We start from the raw sequence: 21,196 nt of genomic DNA on the forward strand, positions 1-21,196 counted from the left end.
AACCTATATATAACCTAACCTAACCTCAGGTTTAACAAAATGTAATTTAACAAAATTACATAAGGAAAGTAATGAAAGAGTAAATCTCTGAGAATCTGTACCTCTTGTCAAAAATATTTTTCTTTTTATTAAAAAAGGAAAAAATCAATTACTTTTCCTCAAACTCACATTTGTGTCTACCCATTCATAAAATAAATGTCTACTGCCTTGCCCATTGATAACACTCATGACTTCATAGCTTTTAGACTAAATTCTCGTGCATTTCATTCCCATGTCAAGCCAAATGAAATAGCATTCTGGTGAACTGCTATCAGCAAAGGGGAATTATAAATGAAAATAAATTGTGTTTTCATGGTTTTGAAATAAAGGCAGAAGAAAAAGACCTATCTTACCACATACTGTGTAATTTCTAGTTGGTGATTTCCTTTGTGCAATCTGCATGTCTTTTTTCTTAATAATGAACTATTATCCCCCAACCTCTTCACTTCTCCTTTCCCTACTGAAATACCTAGGCAGTTCACACAACACCCAAAAAAAAAAAGAGGGAAAAGATTAGTTGGTGACTATCTGAAATGTTAAAACTTGAGACAGACTTGAAGTAGCCATTAATAGAGAAACAGAACTGGATACACTGGGGCAGCCAGTGGGGTGGGTGGTGTGTTATTGCTGCCATGTAATAGAAAATTATGGTAAAACCAACAAAAAATCCTTTGTATACAGGATAACTCTGCAGACCCTGCTCATGAAAATATTAGGCTGATCCATTCAATTAGTTTTGCACAATTATCCCTTCAGTTATGATACATTGTGATAATCAAAATAATTTTCCCCCATTCTTCTACACACATTTCAAAAATTAGTTAGGGAGTCTGTGTCTAGACACAGACTATTCACCTACTGCACACTATTTTAATCCACTAGTGTGGCTGAAAAGTCCTATATTATCCTCCAAATATAGCTCATTCATTCACTTCAGGCATCAACAGATTCCATTGACCTTGGTTAAATCATTTTAATTGATTTATTCATGCATACACGAAACAAACCTACTCAATTGTTCTATGCAAACACAGTCAGCTTCCAGATCATTGTATTTTTACATATTTATTCAACAATTTGGATAATTCTTAAATTTACTATAGCAGTACAGCCTTCCCTAGTGCTAGAGGGTTATATAAATCTATCTTGATCTGTTTAAAAGGCATAAAATTAAAAAATGGAAAAGGCATAAAAATTTGATAAAGGCTTAGAAGAAGAGTGAGAACAAGCTAAAGATCTTGCACAAGGGAGTGGCACTTACAGGTTAGTGACACTTTTTCTTCTGTCCCCAGAACACTCACTGGTTCCCTGTTCAGTCACATGATGACCTCTTCTTTATATTTTAGTATCACCTTTTTCATTGAGATCATGTTTCAGCTTCTTCACTTGCAAGGCAAGTGACTATCAGTTGAGCTTCAGAGAGCGCTGATCTTCCAGAACAACAACATCAAGCTTTGCAGTGCTTACAGAAGTGCCCAAACTAGGTGGTTCTAAAAAGGACTACAGTCAAAACACAGGTGGTGTAGTACAGAGCTGACTGCTGCCATGTGAGGCTTGCTGGTACCCAGCTGGTTAATGCCTGCTTGTTTAAGTCTACTTGATCTGCAGTCACACAACTGCACTGTGGAAGATCTCAAATCCCTGTCATCTTCCCACTGCTACCTTGCCTGCCCCATTAGTAGCAGCAGCTTCTTCCTATGACAAACCTGGAGCAACTAAATGAAGAGGTGAAGTTCTGCTGACCAGGGAAAGATTTGTGCTTGTACATCCTGCACTTCTGCTCTGGATGTGTGCTGGAGCAGGGGGAGAAGCAAAGGCATTGTGCTTGTGATGTGCACCTCCTTCCTTTAACAGCAAGTCTACTTTTGTTTTTATGGCCCTGGTTATGGAAAACCACTGCACTGTCCTCATCTGTAGAAGTCAGAACAGCTCCATTTACCTTCAGCAGGGCTATGCTCATTTGCATTACCTCTTCTTTCTAGCTTACAAGGTATATTCAAAAGCAGCCTCCTCTCCTAAAACAGTTCATAGAAACTGTATTTGGGGTTAAGGGGAGAAAGTGCAGTTGTTCATTTTATTAAATATCACAGTAAAAATGTTTTATCAGAGAAAAAAAGGTGGAAATTAAGATTTGTGGACCCTCATTTAACAGATGCCAGTTGGATCACAGTACTTGAAGTTTTTCATGTCTAGCAGTGTTTGCATCTAGTCATAGGAGAGCAGATGTAATATGGAATATAATGGCCTAGAGCTGGGTGAGCTGGCAGAGTTCAAGTTTGTGCAGTTCTCCTGGCAACCGGGCAATTCTAGAAAAATTTAATTTACCCAAACCAATTTTTCTTTAGTGAGAAAGAAAACTTAGCTTAGTATTGAGAGAAATAGGATTTTCAGTCTGTTCTTACTGTTACTAAAGCAGAGTACACAATAAAGGAAAGGAATGTTATTTCACAAATAAGGTGGAACTGTGTAGGATAAAAAAAAAAAATTGGTTTAGTCTCAAGACTTCACATGAATTGAGAAAGGGGATGGAGAAGTTAGCAACTATGGATGATGTACTGAGTACAGTAATATCAGCAAACATGTTGACTTTTCTTATATTACATGGCTTTGCACATTTAATCTACTCTGATTCATTGGTATATCCTTCCAAGCAAACCTTTCCTTTCTCCAAAGCAGTAATTTTTCTCAAATTGTCTGCTGCTCACACTATTACATAAAACCATGGAAAAATTATTTGTTCTAAATAGAGTGGCTTTATTTTTTTTATCAAATGAATTTGAGAAAGTGCATGTGGACTACTGCTAATTAAGATCGTACGGGTATATTATCCTTATGTGATAGGGACCACAAGTTTCTACAACATCCTAATCTGGTCATAATTAATCATGACAAGGATCCTGTTGAGCTGAAAGTGATTAGTTCCAGCCTAATTAAAGTTCACTACTGACTATGGTTTTGGGCTTCACCAGATAGATCATGTTATCATATTTTTTTGCATAGACAGGAAATAACTAAAGATGATGCAAAAAGCATGAAGCACCTAGAATTTTCCAAATCAATAACAAAAAATAAATGTACAAATATTATTTACACCCAAGATCTGAACCTATTTCAGGGAACTAAGTAGAGTAAAAAAAATTCTCTGTGAGAAATAAATAAAAAGACTGTATTTGAAGATGTAGTGAAGTCCACTTAGAATACTATCATCCAGCAATGGTGCAGAAGAGATAATTACAGATATATATATATACACACACATATATATAAACAGAAATTAAATCTTCCTCCTGATAGTAATGATAGACCTTGTATGATCTCAAAATTACTGCAACCTTGTCAGCCACCTGGGCAGACCATGCAGGCATTTTCTGACTAATATGAGGTTAGGAAACATAGTACTTTGGGAAGATAATGTAAAAGGCAAGCTAATATGGAAGACTGTCCTGCCTTCATCTTCTGCTTTGTCAGCCTAGCTTTCTGGAACTGTGATTCCTGGAGGTGATTCTTCCTGCAATTCCCCAATCTTCCCCAAGGCCTGACACTGTAGTGGCATTAGGCGAACTTCAAAATTAATGTAGCAAATGACATTTATCACTAGAAGTGGCACCTTGTACAGATCAGCAACAGCCTCTGCGCTCTCACAGTCATCCTCTTCCTCCAGATCCCACTGTGCTTGCCAGTGTTTCTCCATCAGCTCATGGTAAGCCTAAAAGAAACATGGTAAGTAGGTAAATAGCTGAAAAGATCTTAAAAGTTTCTTGTGATCCTTCCCTTTGCTTCCTTGATGCTCTTCCCTTGTATCACTACAACAGTAATTATTTACCTGGAACCATGACTCAGAGGGAAATTAAACTTGCCTTACCACCTTAATTTGAGCTTATCCAGTCTTGAGTATAAAATTCCTTAGCCTCAGGAATATGAGGTTAAATGATATGTACATACATCTACAAAACATGTGAAATGATCTAATTTGAAACCTGCTTTCCAGTGTATGAATATCACTACATCATAGCCATTACTATGAGGTGCAGAAGAGCCATCTGACATCATGATGAGACAACTGAGTTTCAGCTGTATCACACTGTACAGGGCTTTTGGACAGGGGTTGGTCACCATGCCCTATGGTGTTTCCTAAAAGGATGTGGTCCTGACTTGTCCTTGGTCACAGTCTTAAAAGGAATACAATTTTTTTCTCCAAGTGAGGACTGTGACTGTGGATGTATTGGCAGGTTCATGGAAGGTTATATTTCACAGACAAAGACTACCTCAATCTACAGATTAATGAACAGTGTTGTACATAAATATTCCATATTTTAATTTAATCTGCCAAGTGCTCCCTTCCACTCCCACGGTAAATATGGCTTTCTTCATTAGGTATGTCAATAGAGCTCTCCTAAAGAGTACCAAAGTGTCCATAAACATTTCATCTCTCTTGTACAGGTAGACTTAAAAGTTCACAGATCTTATGGAGTCATACTTTATGACAGAATTTGACAAATTAACTGCTATAACTTTTATGTTCACCGTGGGTAGGCAGAACCAGACTGGATTACTGTATCTGACACTTTATGGTTTGTGTTCTTCATTGATCATTCCTGTATTCTTTGCCTGTAAAAGACAAAATTAAAATTCTCCTTTTCCAACATGGCAACACAGATGAAGGAGAAGGAATGATACAGAAACTCTAACCTTTACTATATATCTCATTCTGTCTTATAAAAAAATCAGTTCTGCAGCAACTCAATCATTACCACCCTACTTGTGTTCAGGACAATCTGATGTGAATGAAGTTTATTGCAAAATCCACCATCATAATTGGCAACCACTTAAAATTCAGCAGAAAGGTCAGTTACTGGCAAGGCTGCTACCACAGTGGTATAAACCTCTTGATGAGGTGAAGGGGGAAAAGCAGAGAATAGAAGTGTTTTTGATGGGTACAGCTCTGGGCTCATGGTGAGGCTTTGGAATCAATTCCTTTATAGTTGGGCTGGCTGTGAAATAATGTAACAAACTTAAAATAGATCCTCAGTGCCAAGGGGATTGTTCTCACAAAATAATTACTGGACTATTTAAGTCAAACCATGGGAGCTGCAGGTACAAATTTTTCTTATTCTTTGAAGAGTTTCTGCACTTAAGACCCCATCTGTTCTGGGACAAAAGACTCTCCCACTGTGCAGCAGAAAGGCTTACATTTTTACATTTCTGACTTTTGTAATTTGTACACAGACATTTCATAATCCTAAAACTCAGCTGTGTTCTGTCCTACAGCATGAAGTGCAAGTTGCCTCTCCCTGCTCAGCCTGTCAGAAAGCTGTTGAGTAGGATTAGTTAAACTCTAGACTAATGATCTGCTCATAAGGTGTACAGAATAGAGCATCTCTTGCACAAACCTGTGTGGCTCTACCTTTGTAGGGAAGGGGTCTAAATGCAAAAATTTTAAGGTTTGTTCAATGAGTCTAGGATGTGTCCAAGAGTGTCCAATGATGTGTAGAAGGAAAATACATTCACAAGTGCATACTGGCTACAAAAATGTGTGACAAAATTATTTGTCTCAAGTTATGAAAAGCCAAAGATGTATAAAGTGCTATACTTGTTTTTAAGTGAGGTGTTACCAGACAGGTGTGCATACAGAAACAGTAACTGCATTATCCAATTCATACAATATAATTAAAGAATATGGCCCCATGGTGCAAAGTTGCAGTGTTAAGATCAGTAAGTTTTGGCAGTTTGCTGCAGCTGGAATCTGGGTCTTCTCATATGGTAGTTTTATCTATGTTAGATAGATAGATGTTAGTAGTTTTATCTATATTAGATTTCATTAATATATTTTAATGCCACTGAATGTAACCACTTGCACCTTAAATTATTTCTTCTGACGAAAATTGAGAATTAATTTTTTTTAATTCTTAATAACTTGGGTTTGCAGTTCTCAGCAGTTACTTGTATTTTGCAGCTCTCAGCATTTCCTGTTAAGAACTCTGATTTTATACATTCATTTGGAACAATAATAACAAATCTCTATAGAAAATATGACCATGAAAACATTACAGTGGCCATTGTATACCATATTAAATTATCAACTGCAAACCTTCTCTAAGGCATCCTGCCAGAGATCGTAATTAGTTTTTCCTCTATTTCTCTGAAATTTGTTAAGCCTTTTGAGCCTCAGTAACCCCACTCATAGAAAAGCAGTTAGATCAGTGCAGACTGTTTTCTTCTGTAATGCAGGCCGGACACTTTCCTCCAGATATTTCCTGTCTTGAAGCAATCACACAGTATCTAATAAAAGATGCTTTCTACAAAACATGCAATTTTGCATTAACCCCACTGGCATTCTGTTCCAATGCAACAACACCAACTGCAGGAAAAGCCATGGCAACAGGGATTCTGACCCTGTCTACCTGTGCTACTGCACATGACTCTCATGAAGACACAAAATTCCCAATTTTATGGAACTGGCAGAAATCTGAAATACATTTGACCTTTTAAAAACTAATGGAACAGGGAAAATAAGCTTTTACTTGTTCACCTTGAGAAAATTATGAACATCTTCAGAAAGAAAAGTTTTGTTAAGGAGACTTTCTTGTTCATCTTCCTGTCTACGTCTGAACTCTTCCTTCTTCTTTGCACGGCACTCCAGTCGTTTCAAGATCAGGTCTTTACTTTGTTGCATGCATTCTGGAACATAAACCACAAACAATTAGGCACCACAACTCCACGGGGAGAAAGCAGCATCTGCTACTGTCACACAACATAAGCTCACGGAAATCTGTTAGTGAGTGAAATAGACAAGTAATCACCATGCAGGATTTGAAATTTGCTTCTTACCTTGATGGCCTTTTTAGATGTGAACTTCTAGACTGTTACATGGCACTTAAAGCTATTGGGTTTTTGGACTGCTACCATCCTGCACCCTCCCTCTCTCACTGGTGCTGTTGTTTATACAAAGGCAGCATGTTAGTTCAAGAAACAGATTCCCCAAACTTCCCCCTCCTGCTTCAGGAAGGTCGGTAAGTGGCTCATTACCTAATTGCAGTTATACAAATGTTGCTGCAAGGACAGAGACAGTAACATATGGTGGGGAGAAAAGGTCTAAAGCACTGCTAGTTCAGATTAGCTTGAACTGGCACGCAGCCATACATACCAGACTTCTAAAGTGACTCATCCAAGAACCTGCAGTAAAAGTTGTCAAGGTCCCTCCAATTTTGTGCTAGTAATGTGAACTATTTTGGACTAAATTCCTCCCCCCTTCATTCCCCCTGTAGCTCCAAGTGATACAGAAATTCATGAGTCTATCTGCATCCTGGGCTGCTGAATGTGATCGGTGCTTTAAATGCTCTGACACTTCATGTCTCATTGCCTGTCCACATAAGAAGAATTTTACTCATTTCATCCAGCTGCCCTGCTCAAGAGCAGTACTTCACTCCTGACACAAGCAGCTAAAGGGGAATGCAAAAGAACAGTTAGTTACCCATGGCTGCTGCTCTGCCACTACATCAAGCTGCTTTAACTTTACGAGAGATTACTTTGTAGAGAAACAAAAGGAGCACAGTACTGCAGCACCAAGAATCTTATTTATTCTCCATGCTAATTTATTGTGCTTATCCACAGGCTGATGATGCACTGACAGAACATTGAAAATGCACCAAAAGTACAGGAAAGCTTGCAATGAAAATATCACTCAAATAAACATAGCAGTGTTCTACTTTTAAACTATTGATTCTTTACTACTTCCTTGTTTTGTATCCTAGAAACATAGTCTTGCTGATTTTGTGCTCTGTGAATTATAGGTACAGTTTACCTTTTGTATTTAGGAGCTCATAAGAAAGGTCAACCAACATAAGACTCTACTGAAATAAATACTGCACTCCAGATATTTTTTCCTAAAGTACTTTTCATTTCTATCTAAAACCAGGAGCTTGATAATGTCCTTCTGCACAGGATGTATACCAAGTATAATATATAGCTATATATAACTATAAGCACCTACTTGGCATAAAATAAAGGCCTTGATAGAAATATTTTTGCTTTGGAACAGGTGAAAATTGACAAAAAGGAAAAATCACCAGAGACACCCATTTATGCTTAAAGAATGTTAGTGGCTGAACCTATGCAAAAACTAGGCATAGACAGCTTTAGAAGCTAACATCCATGAAAGAAACTATATCATAATATACATGTATTTGTGAATATCAGCAAACTGTTCACACAGCTAGATGCTCTGAAGGAAGAGCAAGTCTGCAGCACTTTCTGTGCTGAAATAACTGGCTCAGTAGATGATAGGAGAGTGGTGGATATTGGCTACCTTCAGGTAGGTTTTTGATGCAGTCTCCTGACAGATCCTTACCGGGAAGAGGATGGATGAGCAGACAGTGAGATGGACTGAAAACTTGCTCAAAGTCCACCTGGAAGCCAGTACCTACTGGTATACCCCAGGGGTCAATACTGAGTATGATCCTGCTCAGAAGCTTCATTAAAACCCTGGATGATGGGGCAGAGTGCAAATTCAGCAAGTCTGCAGAGGTCACAAAAAATGGGAGGAGTGGCTGAAAGCATTCAGTACATGCCTGTACTTCCATTCATAGGGCACTTGACAAGCTGGAGAAATGAGCTGATGCAAATCTCCTGAAGTTTAACAATGGGAAGTGCAAAGTGCTGCACCTGGGGAAGAACTGCCCCAGGCACAAGCACATGCTGGGGACTGCCCAGCTGGAAAGGAGCTTGGCAGGAAAGGACCCGAGTGTTCTGGTGGACAACAGGCTGAACATAATCCAGCAGGTAGAGGAAGGGGATCCTTTCCCTCCATTCAGCTCTGGTTAGGCCACACCTGGAGTGCTGTGTCCAGTTCTGGACTCCACAGCCAAGTACAAGAGAGACATGGGGATACTGAAGAGAATTCAACAGAGGGCCACAATAATGAATGGACTGGAGCATGTCTTCTATGAGAGAAAGCTGAGAGCTGGGCCTATTCAGCCTGGAGAAAAGCAGGCTCAGGGGCTATCTGAGCATGTATATAAACACCTGGAGAGTGGGTACAAAGAAGATAGAGACACTTTTTTCTGTTGTGCCCAACAGAAGGACAGAGGCAGTTGCCAGAAACTGAAACACAGGAGATTCCTTTTACCATGAGGATGACTGAGCACTGGAACAGGCAGCCCAGGTGGAGTCTCCATTCTTGGAGACAGAAGCTGAACACAATCCTGGCAACCAACAGCTCAGCCTGCTTGAGCAGACAGGGTGGACCACACAACCTCCAGAAGTTCTTTCAACCTTAACCATTTTGTGATTCTGTGAATTTATGACTGTGAGATTAGGCACAAATTATTACCACAAAGCCCAAAGTGAGTCAGCAGCACTGCAGCAAGAACATACTGCAACAAGACTGCATTCATTCTGACTATTCAGTTCACTGAACTCTAAACCTAGTGCCATTTTGCTATGACAATTTTCTTTAAATGTGTCCAAAAGTAACAGAAATGGTTGTGGAAATTGTGTTGAAATAGTTCTCATTATTTTCCTTCGGGCTAAATGTTTACCATAATTTTCTGTGAGTGCTAATGGGAAGCACTGAGCCCTGAAACATCACCTATCAGAGAACCTGGGGCTACATTTCTCCACATTAGGTAACATACAAAATGACACAGGGAGAATCTTAAATCAGAGGGGCAGTCAGTGTAGACTTAATTATAACCATGTACTTTTCAGACAGGCAATATGAAGAGGTGTAAAAGGAAGAGGAAAAAGCTTCCTTTTAAAAGTATTTTAGTCTGACATAAGAGAGATTTATAGGAGGATCATAAGCTTTAACATTATCTTTTCAGAAGAGTGGTAGCACAACTGCTTCTGGCTTTACATGGCAGTGAGAAATCCTAAGACAATGTCTTACATCATCCAGTATCACCAGTATGTGAACAGTAAATGGAGAAATATCACAAATACTTGTACCAAGTGTGATTCTTCTTCTATATTCAAAATAATGGAATCAGATTATATGAACTATAAAGTACCTAGTAATATTTGGAACAACACATAAAAGGCCTAAAGTCAAAGTTCCCATTCCAAGCATATATCCTCCAGAATAAAACTGATCCTGGTCCATTCATTAGCATCTTTTTAAAACATATATACGTATATCTATGGCTGAAGCTGTAATTTTTTTTACTCTTTGAAACAATGAGAACCCATGTAAGTCATAAGCTGTAGTCTAAGTACTCACCATTACTGTAATGTGCCAGCTGCTCCCAGAAGGCCTTGTGCAGATCTGTTAGAAGCTCTTCCTTTTGTCGGACTGAAAGATTATTCTTTACAGTTAAGTGGTCCAGAATATTTGACACAGTATTTAATCTACCCTTACACTCTTCTGGTATAGAGGACTTCAGTGAATCGATCATTTTCACCATTAGCTCCCAGTTGAATAACCTTTCCTGAATGTCCTAAACCAAAAAAAATTTCTGTTTAGAAACCAAGAATATGTCTCTGGCTGTGCTTTCCTTTCATTGAACTACTGATTCCCAAACCATGAAGGAAACACTGAGGCTTCAAAACCATGTGAATAACCATCTTCATGTACTTAAATACTTATGAAAGTCTTGATCAGTGCAGGCTAGCAGTAGGTTTACATGTTCATGCATGTTCAGTTGCAAGAGCTAATCTAAAACTATTGGTGTTTTTCATTATTTGTAACTGTAAAGAAGACATTAAGTCTGGAAAAGATAACAACACCCTTGTAGAACAAACTTAAATACTCAAAGATAAATGGACAGAAGACAACATGGAAGTCCTAGACCTCTTTTTAAGATACTATATGGCTGATCAGCATAGGTCTTCATTTTGAAATGAAGACATATACCTGATTCTGATAATGCTGGGATTCCTTCAAATATATGGTCAGACAGGCTTCAGTACATACACTAAAAATTAGTATAATTGCCTACGGCCTAGCAGCTTTCAATGCACTATTAAAGAAGCAGCCCATGATCACAGTAGGGAAAGATTTCCTGGGTGAAAGTGCAGCTGATTTAAACAATGCTGCAAGGTTAGAAAGAGTTTGACAATGCTGTGCCAAATTAACAGCTGGATTCGATCTCAAGGGTCCTTTCCAAAACAAATGATTGTCTGATTCTCTAACCTACTGTAATTAATAGAGATGTACCTACAATGACCTCTGCAATGAGATTTCAACATCATCACAGTAGTGACTTCGGGCAAGAATGTCTCCTGTATCTGTATCCAGATATCTTATCTGCAGTCTGCCCATCTGAAGGAACTTACTGTACAGCAGCCCAGTTTGGGTCAAGTGTGATAAACAGCAAAGACTTTTTTCATATCTGGCCACCTCAGTCTACTTAGCTGCTGCAATGCAAAATTAACAAGCTAATAATTACTGTATCTGTTTATACACCAAATTACTAATAAATGCAGTGATTACAATTGTATGTTAATCTATAAATTACATGCAACTCTTCTAGTGTTTTCAGTTTTGCACTCTCTTGTGCAAAAAACAATAGAAGATCTGTTAGATTTAACACAACTTAAAGCATAGTGCTGGTGCATTTATGAACAGTCTTCCCTCCTCAGACCATATCACTACGAGCTGATGAGAATTTTCAATTCCAATTGAAGTCACTAAACACACAGAATCATCCTCAAATTTAAATTAGGATTTGTCTAGTCAAAGTGGAATAAATATTTTGAAAGAAAAAGAAATTTAGTAATGCCCACAGTATAGATCAATTAGATCTAGTGCTCTTGCTCCTGAATCACCAGCTGCATTAATAATACTTTTTCCTTATATGACTACCTAAATGGTATTCTGAGAATTAGAACTCAAATGCACAGAGTTCATCCCCCTGTGAGTCTTCCTAAACTGCAATGGAAATTGAGCTCTTTGCAATAAAACTCAAAGAGACAACTGGATTAAGCAGTCTACATCACTCCTGAGGCAGGACTGACAGACTCTGTGCACTGACAAACTTCTTTCTCTTCAGATTGACTAAATCTGTCTCAACTTTTATTACTTTTTTTACTTTACCATCGCCTGCAAGTCTTGAGATTCACTTAACAAGCTTTCTACTGCAATCATCTTCTCAGTCAGATCCATCATTATCTTTGTTGCTTTGGCACTTGAGCATTTTGATTGGTCCAAAAAGTCCTGCTGGGCTTTGTCAGTCTGCTTCCAGAAGGCTTCCATCTGTGGAATATGAATCAAAAAAATAACCATGTTCCCTCATTAATCAAGTGGTATTTTATTACAGAAAGAGGAATATATATGAGTCTACTGAAATACAAGTCACTTGATTACAGACAGCTCTCAGTATTAGTTATATTGAACAATTTGCAAAGCTATAGAGGCTATTACATATTTTATATATTTAAAAAATAAGTATATTTAATATATTGTTGGTGGCACATAACCAGTAGGTCAAACCTGACCTTTCAAAATAATTGTAGTCATTCTTTCTAACTAGCTAAGAATTTTTTAATTCTCCACATACTGCATCCGTAAGAGCCTATAATGTTTTTAGTACTGATGGTAAAAACCTAGTAGGTAAACAGCATGCCTTTCATAATGGGAAGTTTATTTAGCAGGTATTCTAGTCAAACAACATTTTTACAATCACAGCTAGATGCTACATAAGCACGTCACTTGCTGGAATTAAGTACTTTATGCAGTGTCAGCACAGTGTATGTGCCAATTCTGATGGATTATTATGTGGACAATCCCTAGTTTTAGGTTCTGATTCCACAAACATGACTGTGCACAAGTGTCAATATTCTGTGCTCTGTGGGATTACTTGTACACATAAAGGTACAAAATGCATCCATCACCAAGATTTCTATTAAGTATCCATGAGTTTTGGAAAAAAATGTGATTATGGCATCTGTGAGTATGGCAAAAAGCCCTTTATATTCTCAGGAGAAGACTGGATTAGTCCAAGGTACTGATCTATACAAATCTGCGTAGAGGGAAATTATTTTCAGTACGATAAAAAGCAGCTGCAGGCACAAGAGTGACAGACCCACCGAAGGATGATTGCTGCTGGTGAAGAAATGCCTCATGTTGCTCAGCAAAGTTGCCAGCAATTATTTTTACATGAATAACTCTGGAAAACTCTAATCATTTTTCCACTGAGCAAAGTTAAAATGAAAAAGAAACTTGACACAGATGTTACCAATGTTACCAGGACTTCCACTAGAAATTGAAGGGCTCAGAGAATCAAAAGAAAGATGAGAAAATTCCCAGTGAAGCACTTAAGGACCAGACATTAAAAAATATTAACTCCTGTATGAAAAAGGCCCAAGGTTGAGGTGATGGGCTGTTTGGTCTAGGGCTGAAGTGTCACAGTCAATCAGCACAGGCAACTCACAGAGCTATCACTCTCTCATTTTCATCAGCAGTCAATTTGCTCAAGCTTCAAAAACAGGGCTGAGAAGAATATTACTCAGTTTACTGGAAAATAATACATAGAATGTTCTTAACCACCAGTTTTCTAGCCTGAAAGCTATACTGACACAGTGAACCTACTTCAGAGAAAAAAAAAAAAATCTTTACTTTGAAAATCAAATGATTGCTATCAAAACTATTTTCACATCAAAAAATGTAAATATATTCTCACATGGAAAGCTGCTAAAGAAAAATGTTTTGCTAATGTAAATGCACAAAACATACTAAAATATTTCCCAGCAACTATATTCTTAGTACTTCTTTCAGCTGAAAAAAAATTGTAGTTGCTTATTGGTCTCTTACTCAGTTATGGGGACTGACAAAATCAAGTTGCTAGGATAACATTCCTAAAAGTCAGGCTATACATAGGCCTGAAATAAATCTTATCATCAGACAAGCACCAGACATTTCTCAGCTGATAAAACAGTAGTGTTTTACAATAAACATAAAAATTGTTTTATTTATAAAAAGATATTGACACCCAAAGGTAGTTGAAAATATTTTGCTGGGGTGAAGTAAAAATATTTTCAGGACTCGTACACATATAAAATACTAACTGTATTATATTTATACACATAAAATACTCATCAAAACCATTGCACTAAAGAACTTCCCACCAAAAGAGTTACACTAAAATAAAATTTTAGAAAATATTAGAAAGTTACATTATCTATTACGTGCTCGGAGTACTCCCTTTCCTTCCTTTCTATGTCTTCTAGAGTCTGGAACTCTGAATTATGCCCTCCTGACATTTCAGTATTCTGGAGTCTGGAGTCAAGTTGTTTCTGTAATTCTCCAAAATCCTGGGGGAAAAAATAAAGTGATTTGTTAAACAGAAAAACAAATGTAACTTCTAAATTTGGAAGTGAAGCTGTATGTCAGTTCTGGCCCATGGCTAAGGAAGAACAGGAGTGTTCAGAAAGTTTTGTTTCTTGGTAATGTGCATTCTGTACCAAGCAAGGAAATCTCCATATATATGGTAGCTCTGAACTAAACTTAATACAAATACATACATTTCCATTAGGATGTGAGTATAGTCAAGACTGTAGTCCACCTGTACTGAATTCAAGTTTTAGTAAACTGTTTCATGAGCTTTTATATTAATAACCCCTGGAATCTATCTAGGAATATTTTTATTTTAATGCATGTGCCCCATCTTAAATGGCAGCTATGAGTGTACATGCTGTGTTTAAAAGCTCCAGGTGATAATGCAGAGTGCTGGATGAACACACATGGATGAGCACACCTGTAATGCTCATAAGGGACAATTTAGAGGCTGCTCATGATTACATGAGGTCTTAGTTTTTCAGTCCTTTAGAAACCAGGGTGATTTTTTTTTTGAAAGCTGATGTTGCTGACAAATACCAGTCTGCTACCATTGCTTAGTAAGTTGATACCAAAAAGGGTGATTCTTTCTTTGCTGCAAGATGCCTTACATAGCAAGCACTGACTTCTAATACCACCCACTTTTGGCTGTCAATGCATTAACATGACATCCTTATGCCTTAAAGAAATGTAAGTAGAGTTTGACAAGCTTCATTAACCATGTCATCAAAATCCCATGAATCTTTCAGATGCAGAATTAAAAGAGGAAAATGCTGTCTGTAATAAAACATGTAACACTTTCGCTTATTGCCAACATCTCTTCTACATGGTGGTCATAACCAGCCTTGTTCCTTGTATGATATCCCACCTCTAAGTCAGGTTTACAAGATCTTTCTCTCCATCATATAGGACATAGAAACCCCATACTGGCACTTTAACAACTGGATTTTTCTGGCAATTATTGCATCTAATTATTCAGATTTAGTCCTTGTCTTGCAGCATCTTAGGAGCATGAGGACACTGATACCATCAAACTTCACTGAGGATTAGGTTCTATCAGGAAACATGCCCATTCTACATTAGCTCTGCTTATAATTTGAAGTCATTACCAGAAGACCACCAGTAAAAGGATTTTGCATATCTAATCTCACTTTTCATCTAGTAAATACAATAAGCTTTAATACTAAACTTAAGGATTTAAGGCAGAAGAGTGCTTTAAGGCATAATGCATTCTTCTATAAATCATAGGGTAAAACTATGAAGATTCCTTATAGTAAATCATTGTGATTTACTATAGTTAATCATTGTGAGACTGCACAAAGTATTCAACAACTAGAGCTCATGAGCTGATAGACTAATGCCTAGATGTGAAATTCCACCTACATGTGAGAAAAGCATAATGGCTACTGTGATTAGGCTGCTCTCAGCACAAACATTCAAGATTTGGATTGGCAGGACACTACCATAAAACATAGAACAAAGGTTTCTACAGAAGGTGGGACAGACAATCTGAAGATATGCTCCTCAATCCAGATTTTTCTGTGACTCTAAACTGGAAAGTGGATCCAATAGCTCTCCTATTTTCTATAGTTTTGTAAAGCTTTTTGTTCCCTCTAATAACCCTAAAATAGTACTGTGACTCTACCTGAAATGCACATTGACTGTCAGTATATGTCTTCCAGCTCAGAAGTGGCATATGGACTTTGATTACAAGTACATGAAAGAAAAAAGGATGACGAGGAAAATAAGTATATTTACCCCTGATGAAAGCCTTGAGCTTCATACTGCTACTTTATTTCCTGCTATTTTATTATCAATGATACCAATTTTATCAGCAATGATACCTGGGACCAAATAAAGCCCCTGATAATTAGAAATTATTTAATCTGAGTGAATAAGGTTCAAAATGTTCTGTTTACTTAAATGGATTCAACTACAAAATATTTTAACAGATTACACAGATCACTTCATACAGCAATGAAGAGGAAAAGTATACAAGGTAATGGAGAAAATCAACTAACAAGGGAGTTTCTTTGCATTTTCTTCAGAAATAGATTACAAATGACATTGCTGTTCAAAAGGAGTAGGTGAAATGGCCTGCTGTAGTAATAAGGTTAACTCTTATTTTGTATGGTCTTAAATATTAGCCAACAAACCCACTTACATTTTCCTGATTTAAAAGGATCTTCTTCAACAAACCATCAGTAATCTTCTTTTTACGATGGAAGTCTGTGAGGTATATCTTGAAAATCTGAATAAACATCTGTTTAAAAGGAAGAAAACAAAATCCAGGTTAAACGTCTTTGTCATTGTAAGTACATCTTTGTGATAACTTTTGCTGATTTATATCAGGAAGAATATAACAAATCCTAAGTGAAATAACAGATAAATTAACAGATAAACCACCAGCAACTCTCCAGTACTCCCACTGTGAAAAATCCTCTGGTTTTGGCTCCAGTGAAATACTGGAAGATGGTGTAAGCAGACAGACACATTCAAAACTATTCTTGACTGGAGAAAATACAGACCACTTGAAAATATAAAGCCCATTTTTCTAAAGTTTAATGAACCCCTAAACTGGAAGATATCAACTATTTTAAAGACACTAAAGACTCATTACTCTGACTTCAACTAGTAGTTGAACTGTAGTCAGCCACATGATAAATCAAACATTTTTATACACAACCCAAAAGAAACTATCTCAAGTTCTAGCCAGCTTCTCTTGCAAGAAAAATACTTATTTTCCATTTGTGTGCCTTTTTTCTTTTAAGACTGTAATACTAATGTCCTCAAAAAGATGTTTTTGAATTTTTTTAACACTGGGAAAACTTTTGCTTAACCTTTTCCTCTCTTGCCTCAATTAGAGTTTCAGTGTAAGGTTAATGCACTTCATTACTAACTACTGCAGCATTTTCCATTCATTGTGGAAATAAAAATATGTGAAATTTAATAGCTACTTGCCTGTTCCTCATAATATTGAAAATAAGATGATGGAGAACTTGCCCGCTTAAAACATATAAAAACATAAATACTTATTTACATATGGAAACAGTTATTGAAGCCAATATGTCAAGTAGCAAAATCTGGAAAATATATTATAATTAAAGCTCAATAGAAGAGAAAACCATATAGCAGTCATGTTTTGGATCTCACTTGTGAAAGTTTTGGACATGAGTTTGGCAGGTTTTGAACGCACTACCAGGATACCACATATAGTACAAAGTAAAAAAAAATGGTTCAGGAGAAGACTGAAAGAAAAGGATATATTACCTCAGACCTGATGCCAAGAAAGACTGAAATCAGAGAAAGGAGAGTGGGAAAGGAGGAAATTATTCCCAGACTGATTTATTTTTTCCCTTCTAGCAAAAATATAAAGCTATTTAAATATTCAGCTAAATGTCAAAATAGTTTGTGGTGATTTCTGGTGGACCCCAAAGCATGCTAAATGCTCATTTTCTCTGTGTTTCTTACATCACTATGTTGCTACTTACCTTCCTTTAGAAATTGATGGTTGACTTTGACATCAAATTCAACCTTCTATAATCAAGCTAAACTTCCTCCTGGAATCTGATTGCAATTTCCCTTTCTCATCTAACAAGATGTGGATAACCCATCAGATGAGAAATTGCTTCCCAGGTTTACTTTCCTGTTTCCTCCTTTGGATTGTGTAGAAATTTGCTCAGACAATCTCACCCTTTGAAATATTTTCAGTGGATTTAAGAAATTATATCAGAAATTACCAATTTTTTAAACAGAGCCCGAGAAAAGAGGGGAGGAGAAAGCTATAGACTTTATGTCCAGACTCCTATTTACTGAGCTAAAACTCAGTAGCAGTAATGGTGTTGCACTTGATCACAGCTAGTCACCACAAACAATCATTACTGAGTATCACGTGGCTTTAATTGTACTTTATTTTTTTCGTTTCTTTTTTTTTTCCTTGTCAGTTTTGGATGCTGTGAATTGATGTAGGTAGTTACCCATGGATTAAATGGGACCTTAATTGCACAGTGGTACAAAATCACAACTATTGTACTTATCAGAATGGTACTGATTCAGTTGAACTGAATTTTCATTTTATTCCAAAAGCTTTAAGTCTTTGGAGTTGCAACGCACAAGCAAGCAAGCTTGTCCTTAGGACAAACTTATCTAAATAATTCATCACCTCTTTTTATGAGCCTCGAGGGCTCTGGAGTAATGTTTAAAACCAAATTTTTGTATTTCCTATACTGGTATTTCACAGACCAGTATACTTCATTATATTTTACTTTTTAAGGAAGCTCATATATATGCAGAGTAGAAGAAAAAAACAAAAAGACAATAATGTGGAAATGCAACTCTGCTACACTACATCCCACCCAGCCAGCTATTTATGTTATTTCCTAAACCGATATTCAACTAAGATGTTCAAAACAATGAGCCATAAATGAGATTTAAGTACCTACCACATGTTTTTCTTTTCTGAGTTCAGTATCAAGAAGCATGAGATCTTTTAAAATAAGACTGCAAAGGCAGAGCTTAACGTCAAAACTAAAACAAAGATAAAAAATGCATTAATAGCAATCTAAATGAGTTACACAAAAGGAAAACACAATATATGTTTCATTTAACCAGTAGATTCTCCTAAAAACACTGCCCTGAAACATAAGTGAAGTCACTTTATTTCTACATTGCTTCCTTTTTCAAAAAACATTTCTCTGCGTAAAAGTAAACAAAACGAAGCAGTGCTTTTAATAAAGTTAGCATTGCCCTTTCCCCTAGAAAAAGTCAAGTTGAACATAGGCATGAGTGGATACAACAAGGGAAAACAGGGCTTTAAATTGAAACAGACAGAGTAAGAGTGGATATTTTGTAAACATTCTTCACTGCTAGCTAGTACTCTTCCCTGTCCCTGTGACATAAATACGATGTTCTTATTCTTTCTAATGAGAATGCAGACACATGTATTCATCTAGGGGTACCTTGCTGTAGTGCTGCTGAAAGGAAATCAGAGCTGACAGACCACTTTAATTACCTCTACCTCCTCATCAGCAGTGTCAGAGAGAAAGTGTTTTCCCAGAGTAAGAGATGAGCAGCTCCCGTTAAACCAGAGAGAACAGACCACTGAGTGTTCTCAAGGCACCTGCAGTGTGAGGTGACATTGTACAGTGCAGAGGACTCCATCACCAGCACACGTGAACGGAGCACACGAGATATAACAAAGACATCTCCTTATCCTAACAGACACACCTTTTATGAGACAGCTTTTGGCCAATTCTGCTTCCCAAAATTTTACAAATACCAGGATGACTTCCAACAGCTTAATGCATTAATCTCCCCAACAACTTTTTTAGGGTTATAAGCAGATAACGCTATCCTGATGTGGTGACTGCGTGCATTCATGCCCAGCCTTTCACCTTTAGGGACTGTCCTAAAACACAGGAAACGACCAAACAAGTGGAAATTTACTGCTTACCTTTCACATGTCAGCACTTCAGGGAAGCTTGCCACCTTTAGGAAGGCCCGAGCCTGAAATCTGTCATCGCTTGTTGTGGAATGTATTGTTGTGGAGGAACTACAGTCCTCTTTGTCTCCCTGGCTCAGAGATCCCAGGCTGCCTGACATGGATGTCTCCACCACCTGATTAGGCAGAACTGCCTGCTTTGGATTCTCATGCAAAGATGGATTGGATGAGCCATCTGCCAAAGGCTAGAAGTCACAGGAAATTCACAAGGTCAATTAATACAACACAATATGGAGACAAACATCACATCAAATTTCAGTGTGTACTTTTAAGGGAAAAGTTAAACAGTATACACAGCAAAGTGTTTCCATATACATGACAGGCTTTTGCACTGCCCAGGAAAGCAGTCTTCTGTTGTAGTTAGCTGCTTGGTGCATGCTTTCTCTCTTCCTTTTAATGATTATGGTGTTTTTCTTATGGCTCCTTACACAGATCCAGCTTCCATTAATGTTAAGAGGCAGAAAAGCTCTCTTAAATATAGTGAAAATTGACTGGACACCATGTAAAGCATTGCAGGTTTCAGGGGGAGCTGAAAGCAGCTGACACCTTACAGAATAAGCCCCGAGTCAATGGACTATAAAAAAAAGAAAGATCCCTATTAAGCAGATTGGAAGTAAATTTTCTTCCATTACTTGACTGCAATTTATTCTGACATAGAATGATTGTCATGAATTTTTACAAGTAGAATTTAAAACCTTACCCTAAATTTCTGGTTGATAGGATAGATCACTTTAGCTTTTAATGCAAATGCTGTGATGTTACTGTTCAGAGGAGACTCACTTTCCTGTGTGGAAAAGAACAGAAAATCATTTGGGAACAGCAGCACATCAGGCAATTACTCATTGTAAGTATCACATACTCCTTTTTGTTACACAACCTAAATGTTCCTATTGATAACTGTTTATTGATTGTCTCTGCTTTGGTGCAAGAAGTCTTCTGATAAGGCTCATTCCAAGTAGGAAGACTTGAAAAGAGTTCCCTTTACCATTACCACCGTTATGAAATAGTTTTAATTCTCCAGGAGAAAAGAGGTAGTATCTGATATTTGCAAGGTATTTTCATTTGTGTCTTGTCACCCACCTCCATACCCTTAGCAACAACTAAAGATCTTACAAACGAGACTGATAATAAAAACTACAGAAGATATTAAGCTCCACAGATATCATCATGGCTATAAATTCTGTCTTTTAATTTAAATAAAGAAACAATAAATTAAGAAAATCCAGTCATCATTTTGTCCTGGGAAGAACTATTATAATACAACCCTAACTCAAAATCTAGAGAAAATAACAATGTTTTCCAAAGAACTTTTAATAGATACTGAATTATTTTCATGCAATTTTCTATATCACATAATCTGACTTCCTGCTACAGCCTTTTTCTAGACT

General features: G+C 37.2%; 1 protein-coding gene across 2 annotated transcripts in view; it reads right to left on the bottom strand.

Moving 5' to 3' along the window:
- Nucleotides 1–21,196, bottom strand: part of EVC (EvC ciliary complex subunit 1) — a 49,548-nt gene that overhangs the window by 23,029 nt on the left and 5,323 nt on the right. For both annotated transcript variants that reach the window (XM_086889216.1, XM_086889217.1), the window contains exons 3-11: nt 20,509–20,592; nt 19,761–19,993; nt 18,751–18,835; nt 16,473–16,571; nt 14,149–14,286; nt 12,071–12,229; nt 10,256–10,472; nt 6,569–6,717; nt 3,647–3,745 (exon numbers count right to left, since the gene is read on the bottom strand). In XM_086889216.1, the coding sequence (XP_086745342.1) occupies nt 3,647–3,745; nt 6,569–6,717; nt 10,256–10,472; nt 12,071–12,229; nt 14,149–14,286; nt 16,473–16,571; nt 18,751–18,835; nt 19,761–19,993; nt 20,509–20,592 (1,263 nt within the window). The remainder of the gene's footprint in view (nt 1–3,646; nt 3,746–6,568; nt 6,718–10,255; nt 10,473–12,070; nt 12,230–14,148; nt 14,287–16,472; nt 16,572–18,750; nt 18,836–19,760; nt 19,994–20,508; nt 20,593–21,196) is intronic.

This window comes from Cyanistes caeruleus, chromosome 5 (assembly GCF_971803275.1).
Source record: "Cyanistes caeruleus chromosome 5, bCyaCae1.hap1.1, whole genome shotgun sequence".
NCBI classification, from domain to species: Eukaryota; Metazoa; Chordata; class Aves; order Passeriformes; family Paridae; genus Cyanistes; species Cyanistes caeruleus.